This window comes from Pholis gunnellus (assembly GCF_910591455.1).
Source record: "Pholis gunnellus genome assembly, chromosome: 2".
NCBI lineage: Eukaryota > Metazoa > Chordata > Actinopteri > Perciformes > Pholidae > Pholis > Pholis gunnellus.
In genome coordinates, this window is record NC_136536.1 from 18,534,893 (window position 1) to 18,557,438 (window position 22,546).

At 42.3% G+C, this 22,546-nt stretch overlaps 1 protein-coding gene across 1 annotated transcript in view; it reads right to left on the minus strand.

Annotated features, from left to right (window-relative positions):
* Positions 1 to 364: 364 nt before the first annotated feature.
* The window catches only part of sema3h (sema domain, immunoglobulin domain (Ig), short basic domain, secreted, (semaphorin) 3H), a gene marked incomplete at its 3' end in the record, with an annotated part of 127,048 nt that continues 104,866 nt past the window's right edge, over positions 365 to 22,546 (minus strand). The window contains exons 9-18 of the mRNA XM_079174071.1: positions 8,439 to 8,508; positions 4,798 to 4,942; positions 4,551 to 4,640; positions 4,223 to 4,352; positions 3,999 to 4,087; positions 3,109 to 3,150; positions 2,221 to 2,378; positions 1,596 to 1,657; positions 1,173 to 1,315; positions 365 to 841 (exon numbers count right to left, since the gene is read on the minus strand). Coding sequence (XP_079030197.1) covers positions 365 to 841; positions 1,173 to 1,315; positions 1,596 to 1,657; positions 2,221 to 2,378; positions 3,109 to 3,150; positions 3,999 to 4,087; positions 4,223 to 4,352; positions 4,551 to 4,640; positions 4,798 to 4,942; positions 8,439 to 8,508 — 1,406 coding nt within the window. The remainder of the gene's footprint in view (positions 842 to 1,172; positions 1,316 to 1,595; positions 1,658 to 2,220; positions 2,379 to 3,108; positions 3,151 to 3,998; positions 4,088 to 4,222; positions 4,353 to 4,550; positions 4,641 to 4,797; positions 4,943 to 8,438; positions 8,509 to 22,546) is intronic.

Here is a 22,546-nt window from a genome sequence, read left to right on the forward strand (position 1 = left end):
ACAGAGTCAGTTAAACTGATCTGGACGTGCCGTTCATCCTTCATTCAACATACTACGCAGCCCGAGGTGTTCCTTTTTATTCACAAGTCTTTTGTCGTTTTTGTTCACATCCTCCTGTACATACTTCAGTTTGTTTATGTGTAGCTTAGTTTGAAAGTTTGTCACTATAATGAAAGGATGCCTTTTTTGTTTGTAGATAAGTGCATGCGCATGTCATAGTCTCTGTACATACAGTATGTGTGTGTCTCGGTGTATAAGTTAAGTGTGTGTGCGTGTACATGTATGTGTCTTAATGTGGACGGTAACATAAATGTGTGCGTGTGTTTAAGTCACTGAAAATTTGCCCTCCTGTTCCGCGACACATTCAAGCGCTCCTCGGGGCCCTCTGCTGCGGCTTGCTCCTGCTCTTCCTCCCCGCTGCTCTTGCTCCTCCTCCTCCTCCTCCTCCTCCTCCCCCTCCTCCTCTTCCTCCCCCGTGCTTGTGCCTCTCCCCCCTCTCTTTCTCCTTCTTAGGCTCCGCCATGATATCACCATGGCGACGCTGGTTGCGTGGGGGGCGGTATCCCAGGGCCCGACAGTGCTGGCCGAGGTTTCCGGGGTGAATCAGCGCCATCACGTCCTCGTACCAGGGCTGGGATCCGGCGCTCTGATAGGAGGAGGCGGACCAGGAAGCAAGGAGGCGATTGGCTGAGGGGCTCCAGACAGCGAGGCGGACAGTGACGGCGGTCCAGTGGTAGCCGTGCTCCTCCACCTGGCAGTGGTAGACGCCGCCGTGAGACAGCTCAGCTTGACGAATCAGGACGCCCCGCTCGATCACCACTAGCCGGTCACCTGTTACCACCTGGAGAGAGAGAGAAAGAGAGAGAGAGAGCAGATGAATGCTTTTTGTGTATTTGGCAGTCTGGGTAATATCATAAAACCAAAGTTATACACTTGCAAAGTACTCTGCTCTGTCTTTGCAGTTATTAGCAGACGCTGTATTTGAAGAAAGTGCATGCATTCTTAATCAAAGTAGATGGGTGGTATTGGAAACTGGACAAGTTCATCCCCAAAAAATGAGAAACTAAATAACAGTATTAGAGTAAAATGTGTGTGTGTGTGTGTGTGTGTGTGTGTGTGTGTGTGTGTGTGTGTGTGTGTGTGTGTGTGTGTGTGTGTGTGTGTGTGGGTACCTGGTTGAGTTCAGGACTGTTCTCTCCTGCCTGTTTGTACCAGGTAACAGCAGCGTGTCTGGATCGGGGCAGACACTCCAGGTAGGTGCTGTTGCCCTCGGCAACCATCATCATCCTCTGTTCCGCCTCCACCTGCAGCCCGGCTGAATGACATCGAAAGAAAGACATGACAGCTTAGACATCTGTTTTATGCTCCATTTGAATTCTGTGTGTTTGTGTATTTCAATGTGTTTGTGTATTTGTTATGTTGGGCCATATATTAAATCTGACTAAAATTCTGTTACTAGTATCTTACTGTAGCTGAGGCATTATTACTGTAAAGCTCAAATGTTACAGTAATTGCCTGCCAAAGGTTACACCACTGTGACTGTATCTGTAAGTATTGCTGAATGAACTCATACTAAAACATAAATAGCTCCTCACCTCCTTGTCTGACACACTGAGTAAGTGGATCCTCATTCTCCCCTAAGTGACGAGCGTTCCTTCTGTGGGGAAGAAGACATCGAATTACAGTAAGACACAAAGAATTGCAACCTGCTACTCGCCCAAGCTCATTACACCCTGTGATGTGGAAGTGTTTGACTCGACGAACAATATACTGACAATACAGACATGTGAATAATACGGTCAACTCCACTTGGGAGAATACATTTGCTCGGCAAATCTGCCTTTCACATTATTGGATTTTGTGTGTGAAAAGTGATCATTTTGGCTGATGGTGACGATGGTGGTACTATAGGAAAGGGAAGGGCGTCACCATAAACATTTGCAAATTTAGTATTTGTCCTAATTTGCAAAAGAACCACGTGTTGGTCTAATGGAAAAAATGCTTAAAATCTAATCAGATTGATTTGAGTTCAGATTTAATTTGAGCCACATTTCAAAGTATCAACAAATGTGGTTTAGATCTGATTTGTGAAGATCGATTCCATGTGTTTTTCCTTTGCTATTCAGTCTTTAGAGGGGAAAAAAGATGTACTCGTAAAAGATATCCAACACGGCCAGATTAGTGTTGTTTGGATGAACAGATCCAATTCATCATGCCTACCTGCGTACGGTGGGCATGTAGGGGCTGCAGGCGTGTCCGTCCCAGGTGCAGTAGGGGTCTCTGGCCAGGCAGCACTCAGCGCAGGCCTGACCGTACAGCTCACACTGGTATAGCGCCAGCTGGGACACACCCTCCCTGGAGCCCACAAACAACCACTGCTGGAGGAGGAGGAAATGAGGAGGGGGATGAAACATAGAAATAGAGATGCAAGAGAAAGCAGGGGGATGAAGGAGGCAGAGTGAAGAATGTTAGGGGAAGAGGAAGAGTGATAAATGAAGGAGAGACAAAAGAGAAAGAGGGCATTCTATTTGCTCCCGAAAAACAGTGAGAGGCATTGACAGTTAACCACTAAACCAGATATGTCTTCACTCTCTGATTCACACATCCAACTCACACTGTAACAATTTCACTGTGTGACTACAGGGAGTGTGTGTGTGTGTGTGTGTGTGTGTGTGTGTGTGTGTGTGTGTGTGTGTGTGTGTGTGTGTGTGTGTGAGAGAGATACAAAGTGATGCTTGCTTTTTGTAATCTCGATGTGTGTATACCAGCTTCAAATTTTTATTTCATGAAACCTGGACTACTTTAATAATGCAAAGTGTATATCTGTGTTTGTGTGTGTGTGTGTGTGTGTGTGTGTGTGTGTGTGTGTGTGTGTGTGTGTGTGTGTGTGTGTGTGTGTGGCTTCCCTTCATTACTGCACCGACTGAGGTAGGGTAACCATAGCAACTGGTGATGAAGCTGTCCTTGGAGATACAAGGTGGAGGGATGAGTGATACGTGTGATGTTGTGCACGTCCGTGTGAGTGTGTGTGTGTGTGTGTGTGTGTGTGTGTGTAGGAGAGTTTGGAAGTTTGAAAGTGAGTTTCTGTTTCTCTCTCTCATTTGTTACCTTCTTCTTTGAGAGTGTCATGGCTGTCACAGGTGATTTGTGCTGCGAGAAACAGAGAAAGGAAATCAAGTTTAAATGGAGACAAACTAAAAAAAAGGAGTTGTTGCACTAGATAGAGACACAGGCAGACAGCTAGATAAAACAAAAGGTCAACTAACATATTTAATTAATTGCCAAGGAAAAAATAAGGAATTTGTCTGAAACTCTTTGGGTGCGGCTGAAAACCACAATAATTCTAAACCGTGTAAAATAATTTAGAGGACTGATCTCATAGTCTGGTAATCATCCATATCACTTTAATAGGGCTTTACAAAGCACATACATATATAATGGAAAGCAGAAAAACAAACTCAAACTTCGCTCAGACAAAGAAATCTCAGCCACATCTGTCAAGAGTTTTTACTTGAACTTGAGCCTCCAGTGGAATTAATATTGAGATGAACTGTGAATATTGTGAACTGTGGTCTTTTACAGTCTGACATGATAACTATGTGCAGCTGTACAATTTATGCAAAATGTGTTTGAGCATTTTGGATCAAAGTCTTTGCTACATTTAAAGTGAATGGTATACCGTATATATATTTGTGTTAGGTTCATGGCTCGGAAAACACAACATACAGTATAATAGGAGATTCGATCATGCGTTGTTTTTGCGAGATGTATCTTTTTAAATATAGCATGCTTGACATTTTTGCTGAAAATTTGCAATGTCAGCAATGCATGCTGTAGTGTTCCAGATTGTTTAAGCTATTGGTTTCCATTCATTTCCATATTGTCTGAACAGTTGGCCGACCATTGAAACTCACAGTACACAGTAGTCAATAATATATAATAAATATGGTGGAACATGCAAAATCATTGGTATGTAGATTACATAATGTTTTCTGTACCTGAAAGACCTGCAGCTGCTCCAGAGTGACCTCCTGACTCTGCCCGTGTTCTCTGGGCAGATGAATGGCCTTCAGCACGAGGCCTGAGTCTACAGAATTAAAAAAAACGAAACGTTTATTGCGAGAAAAACCCCCACCCAAAACACCCATTGGTGTTAAAATGCAAAGCACACAATCCTAAGCCCTTTAAAACGTTGTGAAAATGTGCAGCGCACACACTCTACCTGTGCCGATGAACAGGACATCGTAGGTGCTGTCCACAGCCTCCACTCTGTCCACCAGCAGTTTGCTGAATTTATAGTGAACACCAACTCTGACCAGGAGGGGGCGCTCTCCCAGCGGCAGCACATTTTCCTAAAACAGTGGGACAGTTGTGTCATGTTTATGAACAATGTGATTTATTTTATTGTCACTAGTACTGTCGGCTACTTTAATTTCTTTATCTCACTTAAGAACTGGGACAAAAATAGAGGTAAAGTATGCTTGACCCCACTGTAAAGTAGGCCACAGTCTAATTAAATTAGATTGATGTAATTGAAATATCAGCTGAACCTGCAGCAGCGGGTGAGTCCTGCTGAAGAAGATGACGTCGTCAGGATATTCTCTGGTCGAGCTGTAACTTCCATACGTGCTGCTGGGACACTGAGAGAGAGAGAGAGAGAGAGAGAGAGAGAGAGAGAGAGGGAGAGAGAGAAAGAGAGGGAAAGTAAAGGATCAGAATGTCTAGAAGAAACTGGGAATTTATTTTTCAATACATGTGGTGTAATTGAACTTTGAAACAGTTGCCAGAGTAACTCACAGTTCCTGGTCGCGGGTAGGGCACCTTGCCGGTGAACTCTGCCCACTTATACTGAGGTCCCTCCTTATGGAGGAAGTTTCCCTTGAAAGCTCGAACCACATCTTCCATTCGGTAAACGCACACTGCTGAACCGTTCAGGATATCACTATGGAGAGACCAGAAAGAAAAGAGAGTCTGATCTTTCCATCCTCCAGCAGGCATGAATCAAAACATAACCTGAGCTTTTATGAGTTACAATGGTCTTACAGCAGTAAATTAAATAAGAAAGTGATATGCTGTATGTATGTACAGTATGAAGAGCTGTGAGTCATTGTGGCTTTTCAGCTTGAACGCATCAATTCACTGAATGTAGTCCAACCCAAAGTCCAGCTTTGGATGAATTCGCTGGTTTCAGCACATCAATCCCCACCACAACACATCCCATCCTCTGCAGTTAAGATCATGGTCATGTTTGGGCTAACTGTATCTGGGTTACAGATTCAAGTTGTGTTTGACGAGCAGAGTGGCTAGAAACAGAATAATAGAAAGGTTTCCTTCAGCGCAGATAAATGACACATACACATGTTTGGTCTAATTTTTCTCTGGAGGGAAGTTCTCTTTTCTCCACTAAGGTCAAAGGGTCACACTGAGGACCTGTAGATGGGATGGAGGTCAGTGTGTTGCTAAATGGCACCTCAGAAAGGACAAATTCTTTCAACATAAGCTTAAAACCCCCGGTGCCCTTGGCGAATTTGTATGTATGTATGTGAATTAACACAGGAAACCAGAAAACGAATTCAAGAAATAAGAAATATTATCACTGGTGTCCGAGATGGCATAAGTGATGGGTGAGAATCCAAACGTGTGGACAGAAAAAGTTAAAGAATTTAGCTGTTAAATCTAAATTTCAATTCCTCACGTCAATTATTTGACCGGTTATGATATCTTAGATGAGATACCCAAACAAACATATATCGGAAAGGATGTATGAATGAATAAGCAGATAAGTTAACAAATGAACGAATGAATAAACACCAGCTTCTCCAAAACAGCACCGTACCAAAGCAGTTCTCCCTATTTATCTATATTGCATGTGATAGATGATGAATTGAATGAAGAAATGATCAAATGAAAAACAAAATGATACAAGCAAACAGTAGCGGACAGATCCACATTCTACACTCTGGACCTCATCACACGGGACAAAAACGTCTGTGTGTGGATTCGTGAGTGAACCAGTGAGAGAGAAGTTTCCATTCAGAGGGAATGACCTTTCTGCCCCCAGCAGTTATGTGGTTGGGACCCCACCCTGGGTGATGCTTTGGATTTCTGTCCGTTCCCCGCTGAGATTCCAGACACTTTCCAAAACCCAGAACGAGACCAACTCCCTGCTCCGCCGTGCCAAATGTCGTCATACAGCTGCTGCTACTGTAGAGCTCTGCCGTCCGCCTCAGAAACTGGGTTATTTTAAGAGCGTGTGGTGCCGTCGGTAAGTTTGGAGGAAATGAGAAACTGCAGTTTGTCGCTCCCTCGTCATTTGTTCTGGCTTTTTCTCGCTTTATATTTCCCCCCACTTTATTACAGCCCGTGCTTAGTTTTCAGTATATTATTGGTGCTCTCGACAAAGAATCAACTGATTGTTTTTTCCTTGCTATTAGATCCCCATTATTGGCTGAGATACACGTTACTATTGCTTAGCTGTTGTTTCAGAATAATGATGGACAGCACGGTTTGTCCTGTGTGTGTGTGTGTGTATGTGTGTAGTTAAGACGCAGTCCGTTGTACCTAATCCATTTTCTTCATTGTATCAGTCCAGAAGGGAAGCAACAGGGAAGCAAAGGGACAATCAACAGGAGAAAGAGACTCAAGCTGCAAACAGCTGTTTCTACCTGTCTCCCTCAGCTGACTTTAGAGAATCGTTCATGAATCTAAAATAAATCTAGATCTCTGACAAAGCTGTGATGTTATTTATGAATGATCCTTTGTTTCATTACTACAGTTTCACGTCCCTGCGATGATTCGACTGTGAGATTGTCAGTCAAATCAGGCTCCTCAGATCGGAAAGTAAAATATTTCACTACAGTATATGTATTGTATCCGTCCACCTGTTATCTGTCTTTCAGTGAGTCAGTCTTAGTGAGAGCCTCTCTTTTTCAGTGTCAGCCTTTTTTCTATCCATCCGTCCGTCTGACTTCTATCGTGCAGTTTTTTGTTTGTGTCATTGGTCTGTCTCACAACAACATGCGAGCAAATAACCATTTTGTAGATACTCACAATGCATAATGTCTATGGACTCTATTCAAACCCTTCTCAGTGCTGCTTCATGTTTTCCATGCTTTGACTTGTTTTTCAATAACGTTTCTTGCCTGTTGTTCTCGTTTGACAATGCATTTTGGATTTAGCAAATTGTCTTCATGTTTTTTTTTCTTCTAAATTTCAAAGTTTCTTGTGGTCTCATCGAAAAAGATACATTTCGAAGAACTTCCAACTTTGTTGGGTGCAATAATTCTCCATATGATAACATACATCTGTTTTATATGGAAATAAAAACCACTGCCTCTCTATTTCATATGTAAAACTCTTTGAAATTGTTTTAGTAGAGTTATTCCAAGGTATTCCAGTTATTCTAATAAGAGAATTGGAAATGCCTCTGATACAGTCTGAAATGGTGGATCGAGTATCAGGGAGTACGTGAGTGTACGCACCATCCAGTTCTATTATAATATAATCAGCTCATTAACGCTACATAGAAACAACAACACGTTTCTCGCTAGCTCGCTACCCGATCCGTACATCCTGCCTGATCGGTACTGCACATGTGCAAACTAGTACTACACACCTGTGGTTTAACACTCTTGTGCACCCTATCTCTTCCCTGATAATAATACATTGTTGGCAAATCCGTGTTGAAATCGTCAGGAAGAGAGTTACGTAATGTTGGCTGTCAACAGCGTGGCCAGCGCAGTCCTGCTTAATAGAAGAGCGGAGCTAATGTATGGAGGTTGCACATTATGTTGTGTTCAAGTTCTATTCAATAAAAATGAGTGAAGGTAAATTACAACATTATCATGATATATTCAAATGTAATCTTGTAAAATATATTTTTTAGCAAGAAACTTGAATACACACAGTTGTTTGAAGGAGATGTCACACAGCAATAACATAACACAACAATATTTAAACAGCTACAGTACCCAACGCTGCTACTTGGGGGCACAAAAGTGCAAAGTTGCCTAATGCAGCTTTAACCAAGTAGATAGATTTTCAACATAATGAACACAAAAAAAATGAATGTAGTATAAATGTTGTCACATTTAAACCTATGAGGCCTTTAGTAGGAGATAAAACGCCTTCTCTTCTCTTTAATCTAGAGTTGTTTCTTTTACACGCAAAGGAAGAAGGTGCTTGCTGTACTGCACTGTTGCATAAAAAAGCTGCTATATGCAGGGGTTGTTAATCAATACAAATGACTCAGCTCATTTATTTACACTATGAGCGATCTCTTAAGGAATGAAAACTCTCCACCCAGTGGAAACTAAAGACACACCCAGTGCCTCCCGCCCATCGTCATACTGCTACTTTTAACTCTTAAACAAGTGTGCACAGATTTCAAATTGCCATTTAAAGTTACTAAAGTGTATTCCCTTGTTTTCTGCACATACCTAGAGGTGGTAAACAGGCCGTAGATCAGAGGGTTCTTCTTGTCTTTCGCCTGGAGGATGAAGATGTCTTCTGGATTGAGGGAACAAGGAAAAGAGGGAGGAATCAGGAAAAGGAGGGGAGGGAAACAAAAAGGTAACACATTATTTGAGCCAGAGTGAAAACTATAGCAGTGACTGAGCTATTGGAAAAGTTGTGTTAGTGTTGTAACTGCATGTGTGTTTGTGCATCTATCAGTCTGACTGTGTGACTAATAGCGTCAGGCATGCTGGCAGCATGGCTGACTATAGCTGCTTGTAATGAACCTGTAGCCATTAATTACCAGCCACAATGGGAGAGCAGAGCGCCACAGGAGAGCATCACCTGCTGTCACACACACTAACACCACACCTCAGTCTTCACTCTCCATTTCCAACACAGCGAATGACATTTGGTCCATTTTTCTCACTCCGACTGCGGTGCCTCACACAGCGTTATCAGGTGGAGAGAGGATTTTCGCTTTCTCCATCTGCCGGTCTTCAGACACCACTTGCATTATGGATTTTTAAAGTGTGTCCTGACATTTGAGAAAATACACCGATTGGCTCCATGGCTGATATTTATATTTATACATAATAAGATGTATCATACACTAAATGTCTGATCTTGACCAATTTAAAGAGATGATGAATCTTTGCATGCAACTTTGATAAATTACACTCGTTATAGTTCGTTACCTTGGCATAACAGCAACACTCTGGACGAAGATATTATGTTTAACAAATAAAGCAAATTTCGGCTCCATAAAATCTGTATCCTGTAGTTTCTCTCCTTGAGCTAATCACTTTCATTTTCCCAAGTTACAGAGGAAATGAAGTATGTCAGAAATAGATGAAAATATGAACGAACAGATTGACAGGAATACACACAAAAAACAGATGGCAGAAGTCAGGAGACCAGTAAATGTCTTCTCTCCAACTAACAAACTTGCAAACGAGCATACATATAGAACTGTATTTGTTTACAAAACTCCATGTGGTGTGAGTGCGGTATTCCTGACTTTTGGCCTAACTCCTTTCCTTCAAGTTAAATTGACATAAAAACTGGTCCATAAATCCATTTTTCCTCACAATACACACTGAGTGGTTAAATAGACGCCCTATAATCGCAGCACAGCTCAGTGTGACATGTCAGACACTTTGACAAATTGTGCTGAATTAAACAAAAACTACAGTACTGCATGGTCTCGAAATGTCAATCCTGTTATTAACATTTCTGTCCTATTATTTCTAGTGTTGCTCATCGTTGTATAATTCAGTTGTCTGCTGTCACAGCACAGTCAAGGTCTCGCCTTTCACAGTTTATTTAAATCACAATAAATCCCAGGTTCTGTTATTTTGTGCTTTTGTCTCAGATAAGAGTTGAGAATGTTTTCTTCATCTTGGTGGAAGAACAGAGCTCTTTGTTTTCTGTGTGGCATGCTGCGATATTCTATAAATATATGACTTAACTCGGCTCTCAGGGTAACGTGGGACAAATAACTTTAAAAGTCTTAGAAACTCTATAAAAAGGTTTTAACCGGAAAGTACTCAGGTTGATGTTGAGATACAAAGAGTTTGACAACCTTTGCAGTGACAAAGGTTGAAAAAGGATGTTCAAAGCAAGGTGTGGATGTGCTCGACATGTCTCTGCCTTTATTCTCAACTCCTTGTTTCCTCCCCTCTCTTCCGCTCCTCTCCTCTCCTTTCCTCTCCTTTCCTCTCCTACGATGAGGCGAATATGTTATTGTGGTGACAGAGAAAGCAAAGCATATCACTGTTCCCACATTCCTGACGTTCCTAGTTGCTTCAGATGGCCTCCATGGAACTACAGCCCTGCAGGAAGTCTAATCTCATCTCATCACACACTGACACACACACACACACACACACACACACACACTTGCTACACACAGCGAAAGATTCGGAAGCACATACGCATCAAACAGAGAGAAAAACCAGCACCTATGGACACATGCACACACGCACACACACACACACACACACACCAAACTGCAGGGACCAAAACACATAGTCGAACACACGCTGATACTGTACGTATGGACACACATACAATCAGCAGGCCCCTTGGGGCAGAGCAGAGAGGAATATAAATGGGTAGTCTGCAGCCTGCAGCGTACACATTGCTCACTCCCTCCATCCCTTATTTAATGTATCACTCCTTCATTATTAAGTTCTCTTTGGCGCTTCTCCTGCTTTTAAATGACATGCAGAGCTCTCATTTGTACAGTTATCTCTCTCTTTACTTGTGTTCCTTGCTCCATATTTTACTTATACTGTATCACCCCTCCTTCATCTCCTTTCATGAATCAAAACCTTTGTCATCGCTCCATTTTCTTTCTTCTCCTTCTACTTGTCTTAAAGGTTGTTTTTTTTATGGCAGTTTTGCTTTATTACTCTGGATGATATATATGCTCTTTGGTGAACTCTTTCATCCAAAGCACCTCAACGTTTTTTTAAGGAAAGGATGAGCCAGAGTCAAGAGAAGGTCATCGAAAGATTTACATCAAAGCCATAAGGACTGAGTTTTATAGCCAGTCAGCCTGGTGGATGCCATTACTGTACAGATGAAATACAGACTCCCGTTAAACCTGGTGGCAGCATGTGTAGCAAGGGATCAGATTAGGGTCTGAAAACCCCCCCTGATAAAATCCATTTGTAAGTCTAAACATCCAAATCACATTTACAGAGGTGGTCAGAGCCATAATTGGCCACATTGACAACAAACTGTTGATGCAGTGTGTCTGCATGATGTTTGAGTTGTGGAATGGTAAATAAACGTGCAGAGGTGTCGAACAAGCAAACAAGAAAAGAAGTTGCAGCCAGTTTAGACATATATTTGTTACAGTAAACTGGGATCTAAGCTCACACAAGGATTCGAGCAGGACAGACGGCTTTACATTTAAAGAACACTAATTTCCCAGAAGTGCATTACAACTAAGTGAGCCCTGATTTGATCATTTGCAGGTAAAAAGACTTCTAGACAAGAAGGGATTTGAGAATCCCCAGAGTCAACTCACATTTTGTCAGTTGAATCACTGCATTTTGTTTTCTCCTTTATATCTAAACAGAGCAATGTAGAATAACAACATAACAGGCTATAATCTTTAACAAACCAGGTGTTTCAAAATGACTAAATGACAAAAATGACTGGAAACAGGGGTTTGCTGCTTTGAGACTCCGACTGTTAGTCTGCTAAAATACTTTTGAACCGGATGCCGGTACAACCTCCTTGAATCTCGTTCAGTAATAAAGTTAAGTGTTTATAAAAACCCCAAAATCTATAGATAAGACTAAGCATGAAATACAAGCACATGACATAATAGAATATTGTCCTGACACCTTAATATAATATAATGATAGACTGTATTTACTTGGGCACAGTGGTGCTTTGAGCTAAATGTCAGCATGCTAACCTGCTCACAGTGATAATGCTGATGTTCAGCAGGTATAATAAATGTAAACAAGGTGGACCAACCGACCCACTGACACTGCCATGCACGCAGCCAGCATGGCAAGTAAATACCTGTACATCACTTGCTGGCAAGGGAAAGATAAATCTGAATGTACTGTGTATGACAAGGTGTGTATGACAAGAGGAGCATGTAAAAGTTAGTATAATCTGTTCAATATTGAAAAAGTACTGCGTAAACTTAATATAAACTTTGGTAAAGCCTGTAGGGAAAAACTCTGAATCCCTGCCTTCTGCTTGAAAGTAAGTCAGCGTCTCTTTCTTCTCAGCACCTCATTGCGCATTCAGCTTCACATGAAAACAAAGTTAAACTTTGGAAGACGCAGCCAGAACAACATTTTTCTTTTTCAGACTTTGAACAAGACGTCTCAGTTATTTACAGCTCAGCTTGGCAAGAATTCACTCTCATCTCTTCGTGACAAGTACGAATTGCGGCTGATTTAGTGCTGTTCCACCTCGCCTCTACACCTCCCGTCAGTTTGATTTATTTAACTGTAGTGACTTTAATGGCATTAATCTTTGACAGGGGAGGGAAAGCAAAACACACACATATTCATCACAGACATGGAGGATATATGAAGCCGATCTGCTTCTGTCTGCAAAGTTAATTGACCAGGTGAGTCAAGGTGAACATTCGATCATTTTTCAAGTTGAAGCAGGAAGGAGTTATAAAATATATGTGAATACAGCATTTGCACAGGAATCATCTTCATGCCTTCTTTTTTAACCACATCTCCTTTCTCTTTCACTGTCAGACAGCCGGCCACTTATACTAACGGTAATCCCTCATTCTGAGCTGCTTTTCTTTTCTCCTCCTCTGAATTGTCTTCTCACCTTTTCTTTCTCTCTTTATCTTTTCATCAGGTGCTCATCCCTCATCCCTTTCTGTTCAAATCCTCCTGGACTTCCCAGGATCCCTCTGGGTGTCTCTCATTCTCTTTGTTTCTCTCTGTCGTCGTCCCTCCCATTCTCCATCCCTCCCTCCCTCCCTCCCTCCCGCTATCTCTCGATCCCTCGATCTCCCCATCCATCTGTCTGTCTGGCCTATTTTCTCCGGTGGATTGTTCTTGTGTCTTCCTCTCTAAACAAAAAGCTGCTGTGTTCCCCTGAGGGAAGATAGTCTTGTCTAGCCTGTAGACCTGCAGCCTCAGCCCCTATCTTCCTCCTCCTCCTCCTAATTGTTCGGCCATAGCCCCTCAGGCAAACACCCCTATCCTCCTTGCTTCTCCGCTGTTCCCTCATATCCTCCCTCTCTGCCCAGTCACCCTGAATGCCAACATCCACCTCCTCCCTTTTCCACCTTGTTTCTGACCACACTCCCTTTCTTTATTTCCTCCTCGCTATCTTACAGTAATTTGCCAATAATAGCCCTGCCTCCATCTTGTCTGGTTCTTTAACCCCTTTAGCCATTGGCCCTATTCCTTCTGTCAATGAACCGTGACACACTTTCCCCCCACCAGTTACTGCTGTTATCCCAATCCTGATGTCTGTCTCAATTTTAACAATGATGTCCAGACTGTCTCTTTCAAGGTTGCAGTAATGGGCATTTTCACTCTGTGGCAAATGTCAGTAATGTCTGAATACCTTTTGTCTCATAAAAGGTTTTTTTTCTGGTTCAAATTGACAGCTTTCTTTAGAGCTATTGACCAGCAAATCTAAATGATTATATATATAAATATGATGTTCATTAGAATGGCCTCCGTCCATATAATAAATCTGATTTTTTTCTGCAGCAAACATACATACATTTACATTACGTATGTTATGGATTTTAAAAAGTGTCATAATCTGTTTTACATTGTGAAATGTATAAAACTCTAACTTCTGCCACTGCCTCTCCTCCATGTTGTTTGAACCTCCCTGGCTTTTTCCTCACTCTCCAACTAACTACCTGCTCCATCCTTCCCTAATAACCCCATTCCCTTCCTTCTCACCCCCCCCCCCCCACCCCCATACCAGCCCTCGAACCCTTTTAGCTTCACTTCACCTCACTCACCTCCTCCGTGTCGTTCGAGAAAAAAAAGCCTTTTGCCTGCGCTGTAGTATTTCTTGCTACATAAATATCACCTTCCCTTATCTCTGATTCTTCCTTCTAGTTTTGTCCTTCTCCCCCTCTTCTGACTATCCATTTCCACCATTTTTTTTCATTTCACACTCCTTGATCAGCACCAATTGTCTACTCTGTAGAGAGATATAAGAAAAAGGTACTGCCAACGATCAGTGAGGACTTCTCATCCGGATTTCTGCACTAATTCGTCATCCTATTCCTCTTTATTTAGTTAAAATGTGACTTCTCTTTCAGGCCACTATAGCTCAAGGGGAATAGGAAACTGGTGGCAGAGGGGAGGCTGTACCAGACACTTGTGTAAGTGGAGGCACATTCTGTTCATGCTACTGCACTTTCCACTTTAGAAGTCTTGACTAACCTTTACATATCAGCCACATCTGAAATGTCCTTTAGATGCTCCATCTTTAGGACAGAGCTCCTCTCCTAGTTTACTCCTCCATCCCCTCCTCCTTCTTTCTTTTCTTGGTCAACACCTTGTGCTGTAACCTCTACCCTCTTCCTTCTTGTCCTACTTCATCTTTTCTCTTTCTAAACCCATCTCCTTTCTTTCTCCCTCGTCTCCCCCTCTATCTTTCCCCTCATGATGAACTGGGCTTTCTTTCAAAATATTTTCACAAAAGCTAAGTTGGATTAGAACGGCTGAATGAAGGCATCAAACATGATTCATTCTCTTCAGTATCACAAAACATGTTTTCATACCCACTTTAAACAGAAAGGGTTTTTTGTTGATGAAGTCATTAAGCCGTAAAGTGGAAATGCATTTGTCAGGTAAATACGACGGGACTGGGCATCCGGGAAGCTTTTTTTATTATACAATAGAGAGCATCCAAAAAAAGGTTTAATTGCAGAGTAATACTGTTCAAACTTGGATGAGTGCATGTGAATGTTGACTATAAAAGAATACAAAAGCCTTAAACTAAAGTAATTTTTACTAAGGCCAGGTGAAATTACCTCAATTTAGTGGCAGATTTTATTTTATTCAAATTTTCATATAATTGTCTCACTCAAATATGCCGACTTTCTGAGATTAATATTTTTTCTATGTTAAAGCACACTGTTGGTATATTGGTACATCTGTATTTAGCAACTCATTTACAACTATTTATACATCCAAACAGGGTTACTGTTTCTTGGTCTCACCACCCATTTTCTTCATGTTCCCTCCCTTCTTTCTCCCCACCTCCTTTTTAGTCAGATGTAACACTCATCCCTCAGTGCAGTTCCTCAGACTGCTCCAGTGACGTCCTTCCAAACATAAATACTCTTTCTTTCTTCATACTTTCCTGTTTGCTCCTCTCCCTCCTTTTATTCTATATTCTTATTATTCTATTCTAGCATTAACGGGTGATGATGTAGTGGCAATGATTTGGTTGCTGTCTTATGTCTGGAACATTGAATTTCTTACAAAAATGCCTGAAAATACCTCAATGTCTCTAGTGCCATAACAGTGTCCAGCCACAGAGCCTCATAGCATGACTATCCTTCACAACAACTACAACCACAACAGCAGTAAACAGAAGTTAATCATCTTACTGTGAGCTGGACTCTGGAGTTGTTTCAGTTTGAATGGGCAGCAGGAGGATTGTCCATCCTCCATGAGAGACAAAATGCTAAATATAAAACACTTCAACTCGACAGTTCAATGAGGCTTGACGTATAATTTCACACAATAAGTGATTTGCAGTGAGCCTCATTAAAGTGAACTTCTACAACTCCAGATACAAAAACAACTGAATAATAAACTCAAAGCAATCCTGTGTAATTAGTCACTCTATGTGGCGATCAGGGACCAGCTGTTCTGTTCGAAACAAAGCCAACTGGGTTCAAGATCTTAAATATGTGAGTCAACAACGACAACAATACACGAAAGGAACAAGAGATGACTGTCACAAGTCCCCCAAATTACTATAAACAACAGAATATGTTTGTAACTTCTCGTTAAAAGGGACATCGCATACACCAAAGCTTCGGTGTCAGACAAAGAGGATCACTGACCAAGCTGAGTTATCTGATGCCTTGGGAGTGAGAACGAATTGGATCTGTCGGTCAAAACATCAGTAAAACATAATTTACAAGTTATCTGGCTTCTTATAGCAACAGCAGCAAAGGCTCATGTAGTATTATGTGAGACCCAAAGATTAGGTTTCGGATGGATTTGACCCATATGGTATCGAAAAACGTTTCTCCGATAAAAGCGGTGTCATAGCACAACAACAACAACTACGCACAAAGACATGAAAAAACTCACATTTGTATCATTTAAACACAACTAACGCTGTCTTTCTCTTATGTTTTGTATATCTCAGCATCCTCAAAATAATCAGCCAATTTTAATTATACGTTTTACACATGCAGACACACTGCCCTGCTGCTATGAGGGACCAGCAGACCGTCTAGGGTTTATGGGATTTGTGATGTGTCTGTGTGGCAGAGCATGGCATAAACACAACATTGACAGCATTCTTAACCTGATCTGTTAATCTCCTGTTTATGGGTTTGTGGTTTTGTGTGAATGTGTGTGTCCTGCTGAAGTGTATTCACAAGTAAATTTGTATGCACCCTTATCAGATGTGTAAACCATGACCACAGGCATGCAAGGTAGAACTGTTTATGCTCCTGACAAGTCAGAACTGTTTTGTGTACATAGACTGAAGCTAAAATATGTGTGTAATAGCCAAAAAGCTGTGTGTGTATTTATGTGTTATAATGTTGAATGTGTGTCTGCATAAGGGTTTGACTATATGAAAGAAAAAGAGTGTAAGACTTACTTAATGTGGTAATGTACTGTATATGTTCACATGAATGGGAATTCTGTGTGTCATGTCGTTTTCTTTGAGAATCTTTAGTTTACAAAAACAGTGACGATAACAAAACCAGTCCTGTGTCCACAATGCTCTTCTTGTGATGATCTATGTGGATGTCTCAAATTTCTTTTTCACCAAATAACAGCAAAAGCACGATGATGCTGACAGCAGAGTGTATGCACCAGAAGAGTACTGGGCCCATAAACCAGAGGTCGATTGATTGAAACCGTCCTGTGCTTACGGCTTCTTAACCTTTCCGTCTCCACTGCTGCATTCTAACTGACACAGTGACATGGATTAAACAAACAATTGTTGTGCCTCTGAATGGGTTACCGGAGTGATCTGAAATGAATATGTAATGGAGTGTTAAGAGGGGAATTTTTCAACAAATCATTGATTGTATGTCAGCCTAAACTGCAGATGTCGGGAAAAAAAGTCAGTACTGCATACAAAGACTTCTGAGTGCCTTAGCATTGTTTTTGCTTTGTGACAACAACTTCTGAGCAAAATAGCATTGTACGATACATCAATGCATTTGCTTCTGAGCACGAGAGCATAGTTTTTGCTTTGTGATACCAATGTATTGGTCTCATGTTCCCCATACTTTCAGTGCATACAAAGACTTCAGAGACGCATATGGGGTGATGAAAAGCAGAGTAGCGAAGCGGAATATCATTCATTGTATGTCAGCCCATTGTATGTTAGGAACAATAGTCCCTGATGCAAACAGGAACTTTCAGACTCCACAATCGGAGCCCCAGTGGCCTAATGGATAAGGCACTGGCCTCCTAAGCCCGGGATTGTGGGTTCGAGTCCCATCTGGGGTTGTTCTGAAGCAGAGTGGCGCAGCGGAAGCGTGCTGGGCCCATAACCCAGAGGTCGATGGATCGAAACCATCTGCTATTTTAACTCTCTTCCACTGCAATCTAACTGACAAAATCGTGGATCAAACCAAAGCTGTAGTCATTGTGAATGGATTAAAGAAGTGATCCATCCAAAGGTCATGATGTGAAATCAATTGTGGGTTCAAGACTCATCTTGTGTGATAAAAAGATGCATTTGTCTTATTTTGCCCTTATTTTCAGTGCTTTGCTTTAACATGTTTGCTCAATGCTGTCTATCGCCCACTGTGGATTGTCTTTGTTGTCTGGCCTCGAAAGCCAGGCGTCGTAGGTCCGAATCCCACATGGGGAAATAGACAGCAGAGTGGCGCAGCGGAAGCGTGCTGGGCCCATAACCCAGAGGTCGATGGATCGAAACCATCCTCTGCTATTTTAACTCTCTTCCACTGCAATCTAACTGACAAAATCGTGGATCAAACCAAAGCTGTAGTCATTGTGAATGGATTAAAGAAGTGATCCACCCAAAGGTCATGATGTGAAATCAATTGTGGGTTCAAGACTCATCTTGTCTGATAAAAAGATGCATTTGTCTTATTTTGCCCTTATTTTCAGTGCTTTGCTTTAACATGTTTGCTCAATGCTGTCTATTGCCCACTGTGGATTGTCTTTGTTGTCTGGCCTCGAAAGCCAGGCGTCGTGGGTTCGAGTCCCATCTGGGGTGGTTCTGAAGCAGAGTGGAGCAGCGGAAGCGTGCTGGCCCCATAACCCAGAGGTCGATGGATCGAAACCATCCTCTGCTATTTTAACTCTCTTCCACTGCAATCTAACTGACAAAATCGTGGATCAAACCAAAGCTGTAGTCATTGTGAATGGGTTAAAGAAGTGATCCACCCAAAGGTCATGATGTGAAATCAATTGTGGGTTCAAGACTCATCTTGTGTGATAAAAAGATGCATTTGTCTTGTTTTGCCCTTATTTTCAGTGCTTTGCTTTAACATGTTTGCTCAATGCTGTCTATCGCCCACTGTGGATTGTCTTTGTTGTCTGGCCTCGAAAGCCAGGCGTCGTGGGTTCGAATCCCACATGGTGAGATAGACAGCAGAGTGGCGCAGCGGAAGCGTGCTGGGCCCAAAACCCAGAGGTCGATGGATAGAAACCATCCTCTGCTAACTGCATTTCACTCAAGTGCACTGCATTCTCATTGACACAGTGACATAGATTAAACCAACCCTGAATGGGTTAATGGAATGATTGACAGAGTGATTTGAAATCAACATGATTCTTCTTGATAATCATTCCCTAGTGGCCTAGTAATGAGGTATTTAGAGAGGAATTGTGCTCGCTAAAAGTTTCGACAAATCATTCATTTGTCGGGAACAACAGACCACAACGTCTGAGCAATATAGCTTCTGAGCACTAGAGTATAGTTTTTGCTTCGCGACATCAATGTATTGGTCTCATGTTCCCCATACTTTCAGTGCATACAAAGACTTCTGAGTCACATATGGGGTGATGAAAAGCAGAGTAGCGAAGCGGAATATCATTCATTGTATGTCATTGTATGTTAGGAACAATAGTCCGTGATGCAAACAGGAACTTTCAGACTCCACAATCAGAGCCCCAGTGGCCTAATGGATAAGGCACTGGCCTCCTAAGCCAGGGATTGTGGGTTCGAGTCCCATCTGGGGTGGTTCTGAAGCAGAGTGGCGCAGCGGAAGCGTGCTGGGCCCATAACCCAGAGGTCGATGGATCGAAACCATCCTCTGCTATTTTAACTCTCTTCCACTGTAATCTAACTGACAAAATCGTGGATCAAACCAAAACTGTAGTCATTGTGAATGGATTAAAGAAGTGATCCACCCAAAGGTCAGGATGTCAAATCAATTGTGAGTTCAAGACTCATCTTAGGTGATAAAAAGATGCATTTGCCCTTATTTTCAGTGCTTTGCTTTAACATGTTTGCTCAATGCTGTCTATTGCCCACTGTGGATTGTCTTTGTTGTCTGGCCTCGAAAGGCCTCGAATGGATTAAAGACCAAAGGTCATGATGTGAAATCAACTGTGGGTTCAAGACTCATCTTGGGTGATAAAAAGATGCATTTGCCCTCATTTTCAGTGCTTTGCTTTAACATGTTTGCTCAATGCTGTCTATTGCCCACTGTGGATTGTCTTTGTTGTCTGGCCTCGAAAGCCAGGCGTCGTGGGTTCGAATCCCACATGGTGAGATAGACAGCAGAGTGGCGCAGCGGAAGCGTGCTGGGCCCATAACCCAGAGGTCGATGGATCGAAACCATCCTCTGCTATTTTAACTCTCTTCCACTGCAATCTAACTGACAAAATCGTGGATCAAACCAAAGCTGTAGTCATTGTGAATGGATTAAAGAAGTGATCCACCCAAAGGTCATGATGTGAAATCAATTGTGGGTTCAAGACTCATCTTGTCTGATAAAAAGATGCATTTGTCTTATTTTGCCCTTATTTTCAGTGCTTTGCTTTAACATGTTTGCTCAATGCTGTCTATTGCCCACTGTGGATTGTCTTTGTTGTCTGGCCTCGAAAGCCAGGCGTCGTGGGTTCGAGTCCCATCTGGGGTGGTTCTGAAGCAGAGTGGCGCAGCGGAAGCGTGCTGGGCCCATAACCCAGAGGTCGATGGATCGAAACCATCCTCTGCTATTTTAACTCTCTTCCACTGCAATCTAACTGACAAAATCGTGGATCAAACCAAAGCTGTAGTCATTGTGAATGGGTTAAAGAAGTGATCCACCCAAAGGTCATGATGTGAAATCAATTGTGGGTTCAAGACTCATCTTGTGTGATAAAAAGATGCATTTGTCTTATTTTGCCCTTATTTTCAGTGCTTTGCTTTAACATGTTTGCTCAATGCTGTCTATCGCCCACTGTGGATTGTCTTTGTTGTCTGGCCTCGAAAGCCAGGCGTCGTGGGTCCGAATCCCACATGGGGAGATAGACAGCAGAGTGGCGCAGCGGAAGCGTGCTGGGCCCATAACCCAGAGGTCGATGGATAGAAACCATCCTCTGCTAACTGCATTTCACTCAAGTGCACTGCATTCTCATTGACACAGTGACATAGATTAAACCAACCCTGAATGGGTTAATGGAATGATTGACAGAGTGATTTGAAATCAACATGATTCTTCTTGATAATCATTCCCTAGTGGCCTAGTAATGAGGTATTTAGAGAGGAATTGTGCTCGCTAAAAGTTTCGACAAATCATTCATTTGTCGGGAACAACAGACCACAACGTCTGAGCAATATAGCTTCTGAGCACTAGAGTATAGTTTTTGCTTCGCGACATCAATGTATTGGTCTCATGTTCCCCATACTTTCAGTGCATACAAAGACTTCTGAGTCGCATATGGGGTGATGAAAAGCAGAGTAGCGAAGCGGAATATCATTCATTGTATGTCATTGTATGTTAGGAACAATAGTCCGTGATGCAAACAGGAACTTTCAGACTCCACAATCAGAGCCCCAGTGGCCTAATGGATAAGGCACTGGCCTCCTAAGCCAGGGATTGTGGGTTCGAGTCCCATCTGGGGTGGTTCTGAAGCAGAGTGGCGCAGCGGAAGCGTGCTGGGCCCATAACCCAGAGGTCGATGGATCGAAACCATCCTCTGCTATTTTAACTCTCTTCCACTGTAATCTAACTGACAAAATCGTGGATCAAACCAAAACTGTAGTCATTGTGAATGGATTAAAGAAGTGATCCACCCAAAGGTCAGGATGTCAAATCAATTGTGAGTTCAAGACTCATCTTAGGTGATAAAAAGATGCATTTGCCCTTATTTTCAGTGCTTTGCTTTAACATGTTTGCTCAATGCTGTCTATTGCCCACTGTGGATTGTCTTTGTTGTCTGGCCTCGAAAGCCAGGCGTCGTGGGTTCGAATCCCACATGGTGAGATAGACAGCAGAGTGGCGCAGCGGAAGCGTGCTGGGCCCATAACCCAGAGGTCGATGGATCGAAACCATCCTCTGCTATTTTAACTCTCTTCCACTGCAATCTAACTGACAAAATCGTGGATCAAACCAAAGCTGTAGTCATTGTGAATGGATTAAAGAAGTGATCCACCCAAAGGTCATGATGTGAAATCAATTGTGGGTTCAAGACTCATCTTGTCTGATAAAAAGATGCATTTGTCTTATTTTGCCCTTATTTTCAGTGCTTTGCTTTAACATGTTTGCTCAATGCTGTCTATTGCCCACTGTGGATTGTCTTTGTTGTCTGGCCTCGAAAGCCAGGCGTCGTGGGTTCGAGTCCCATCTGGGGTGGTTCTGAAGCAGAGTGGCGCAGCGGAAGCGTGCTGGGCCCATAACCCAGAGGTCGATGGATCGAAACCATCCTCTGCTATTTTAACTCTCTTCCACTGCAATCTAACTGACAAAATCGTGGATCAAACCAAAGCTGTAGTCATTGTGAATGGATTAAAGAAGTGATCCACCCAAAGGTCATGATGTGAAATCAATTGTGGGTTCAAGACTCATCTTGTGTGATAAAAAGATGCATTTGTCTTATTTTGCCCTTATTTTCAGTGCTTTGCTTTAACATGTTTGCTCAATGCTGTCTATCGCCCACTGTGGATTGTCTTTGTTGTCTGGCCTCGAAAGCCAGGCGTCGTGGGTTCGAATCCCACATGGTGAGATAGACAGCAGAGTGGCGCAGCGGAAGCGTGCTGGGCCCATAACCAAGAGGTCGATGGATCGAAACCATCCTCTGCTATTTTAACTCTCTTCCACTGCAATCTAACTGACAAAATCGTGGATCAAACCAAAGCTGTAGTCATTGTGAATGGATTAAAGAAGTGATCCACCCAAAGGTCATGATGTGAAATCAATTGTGGGTTCAAGACTCATCTTGTCTGATAA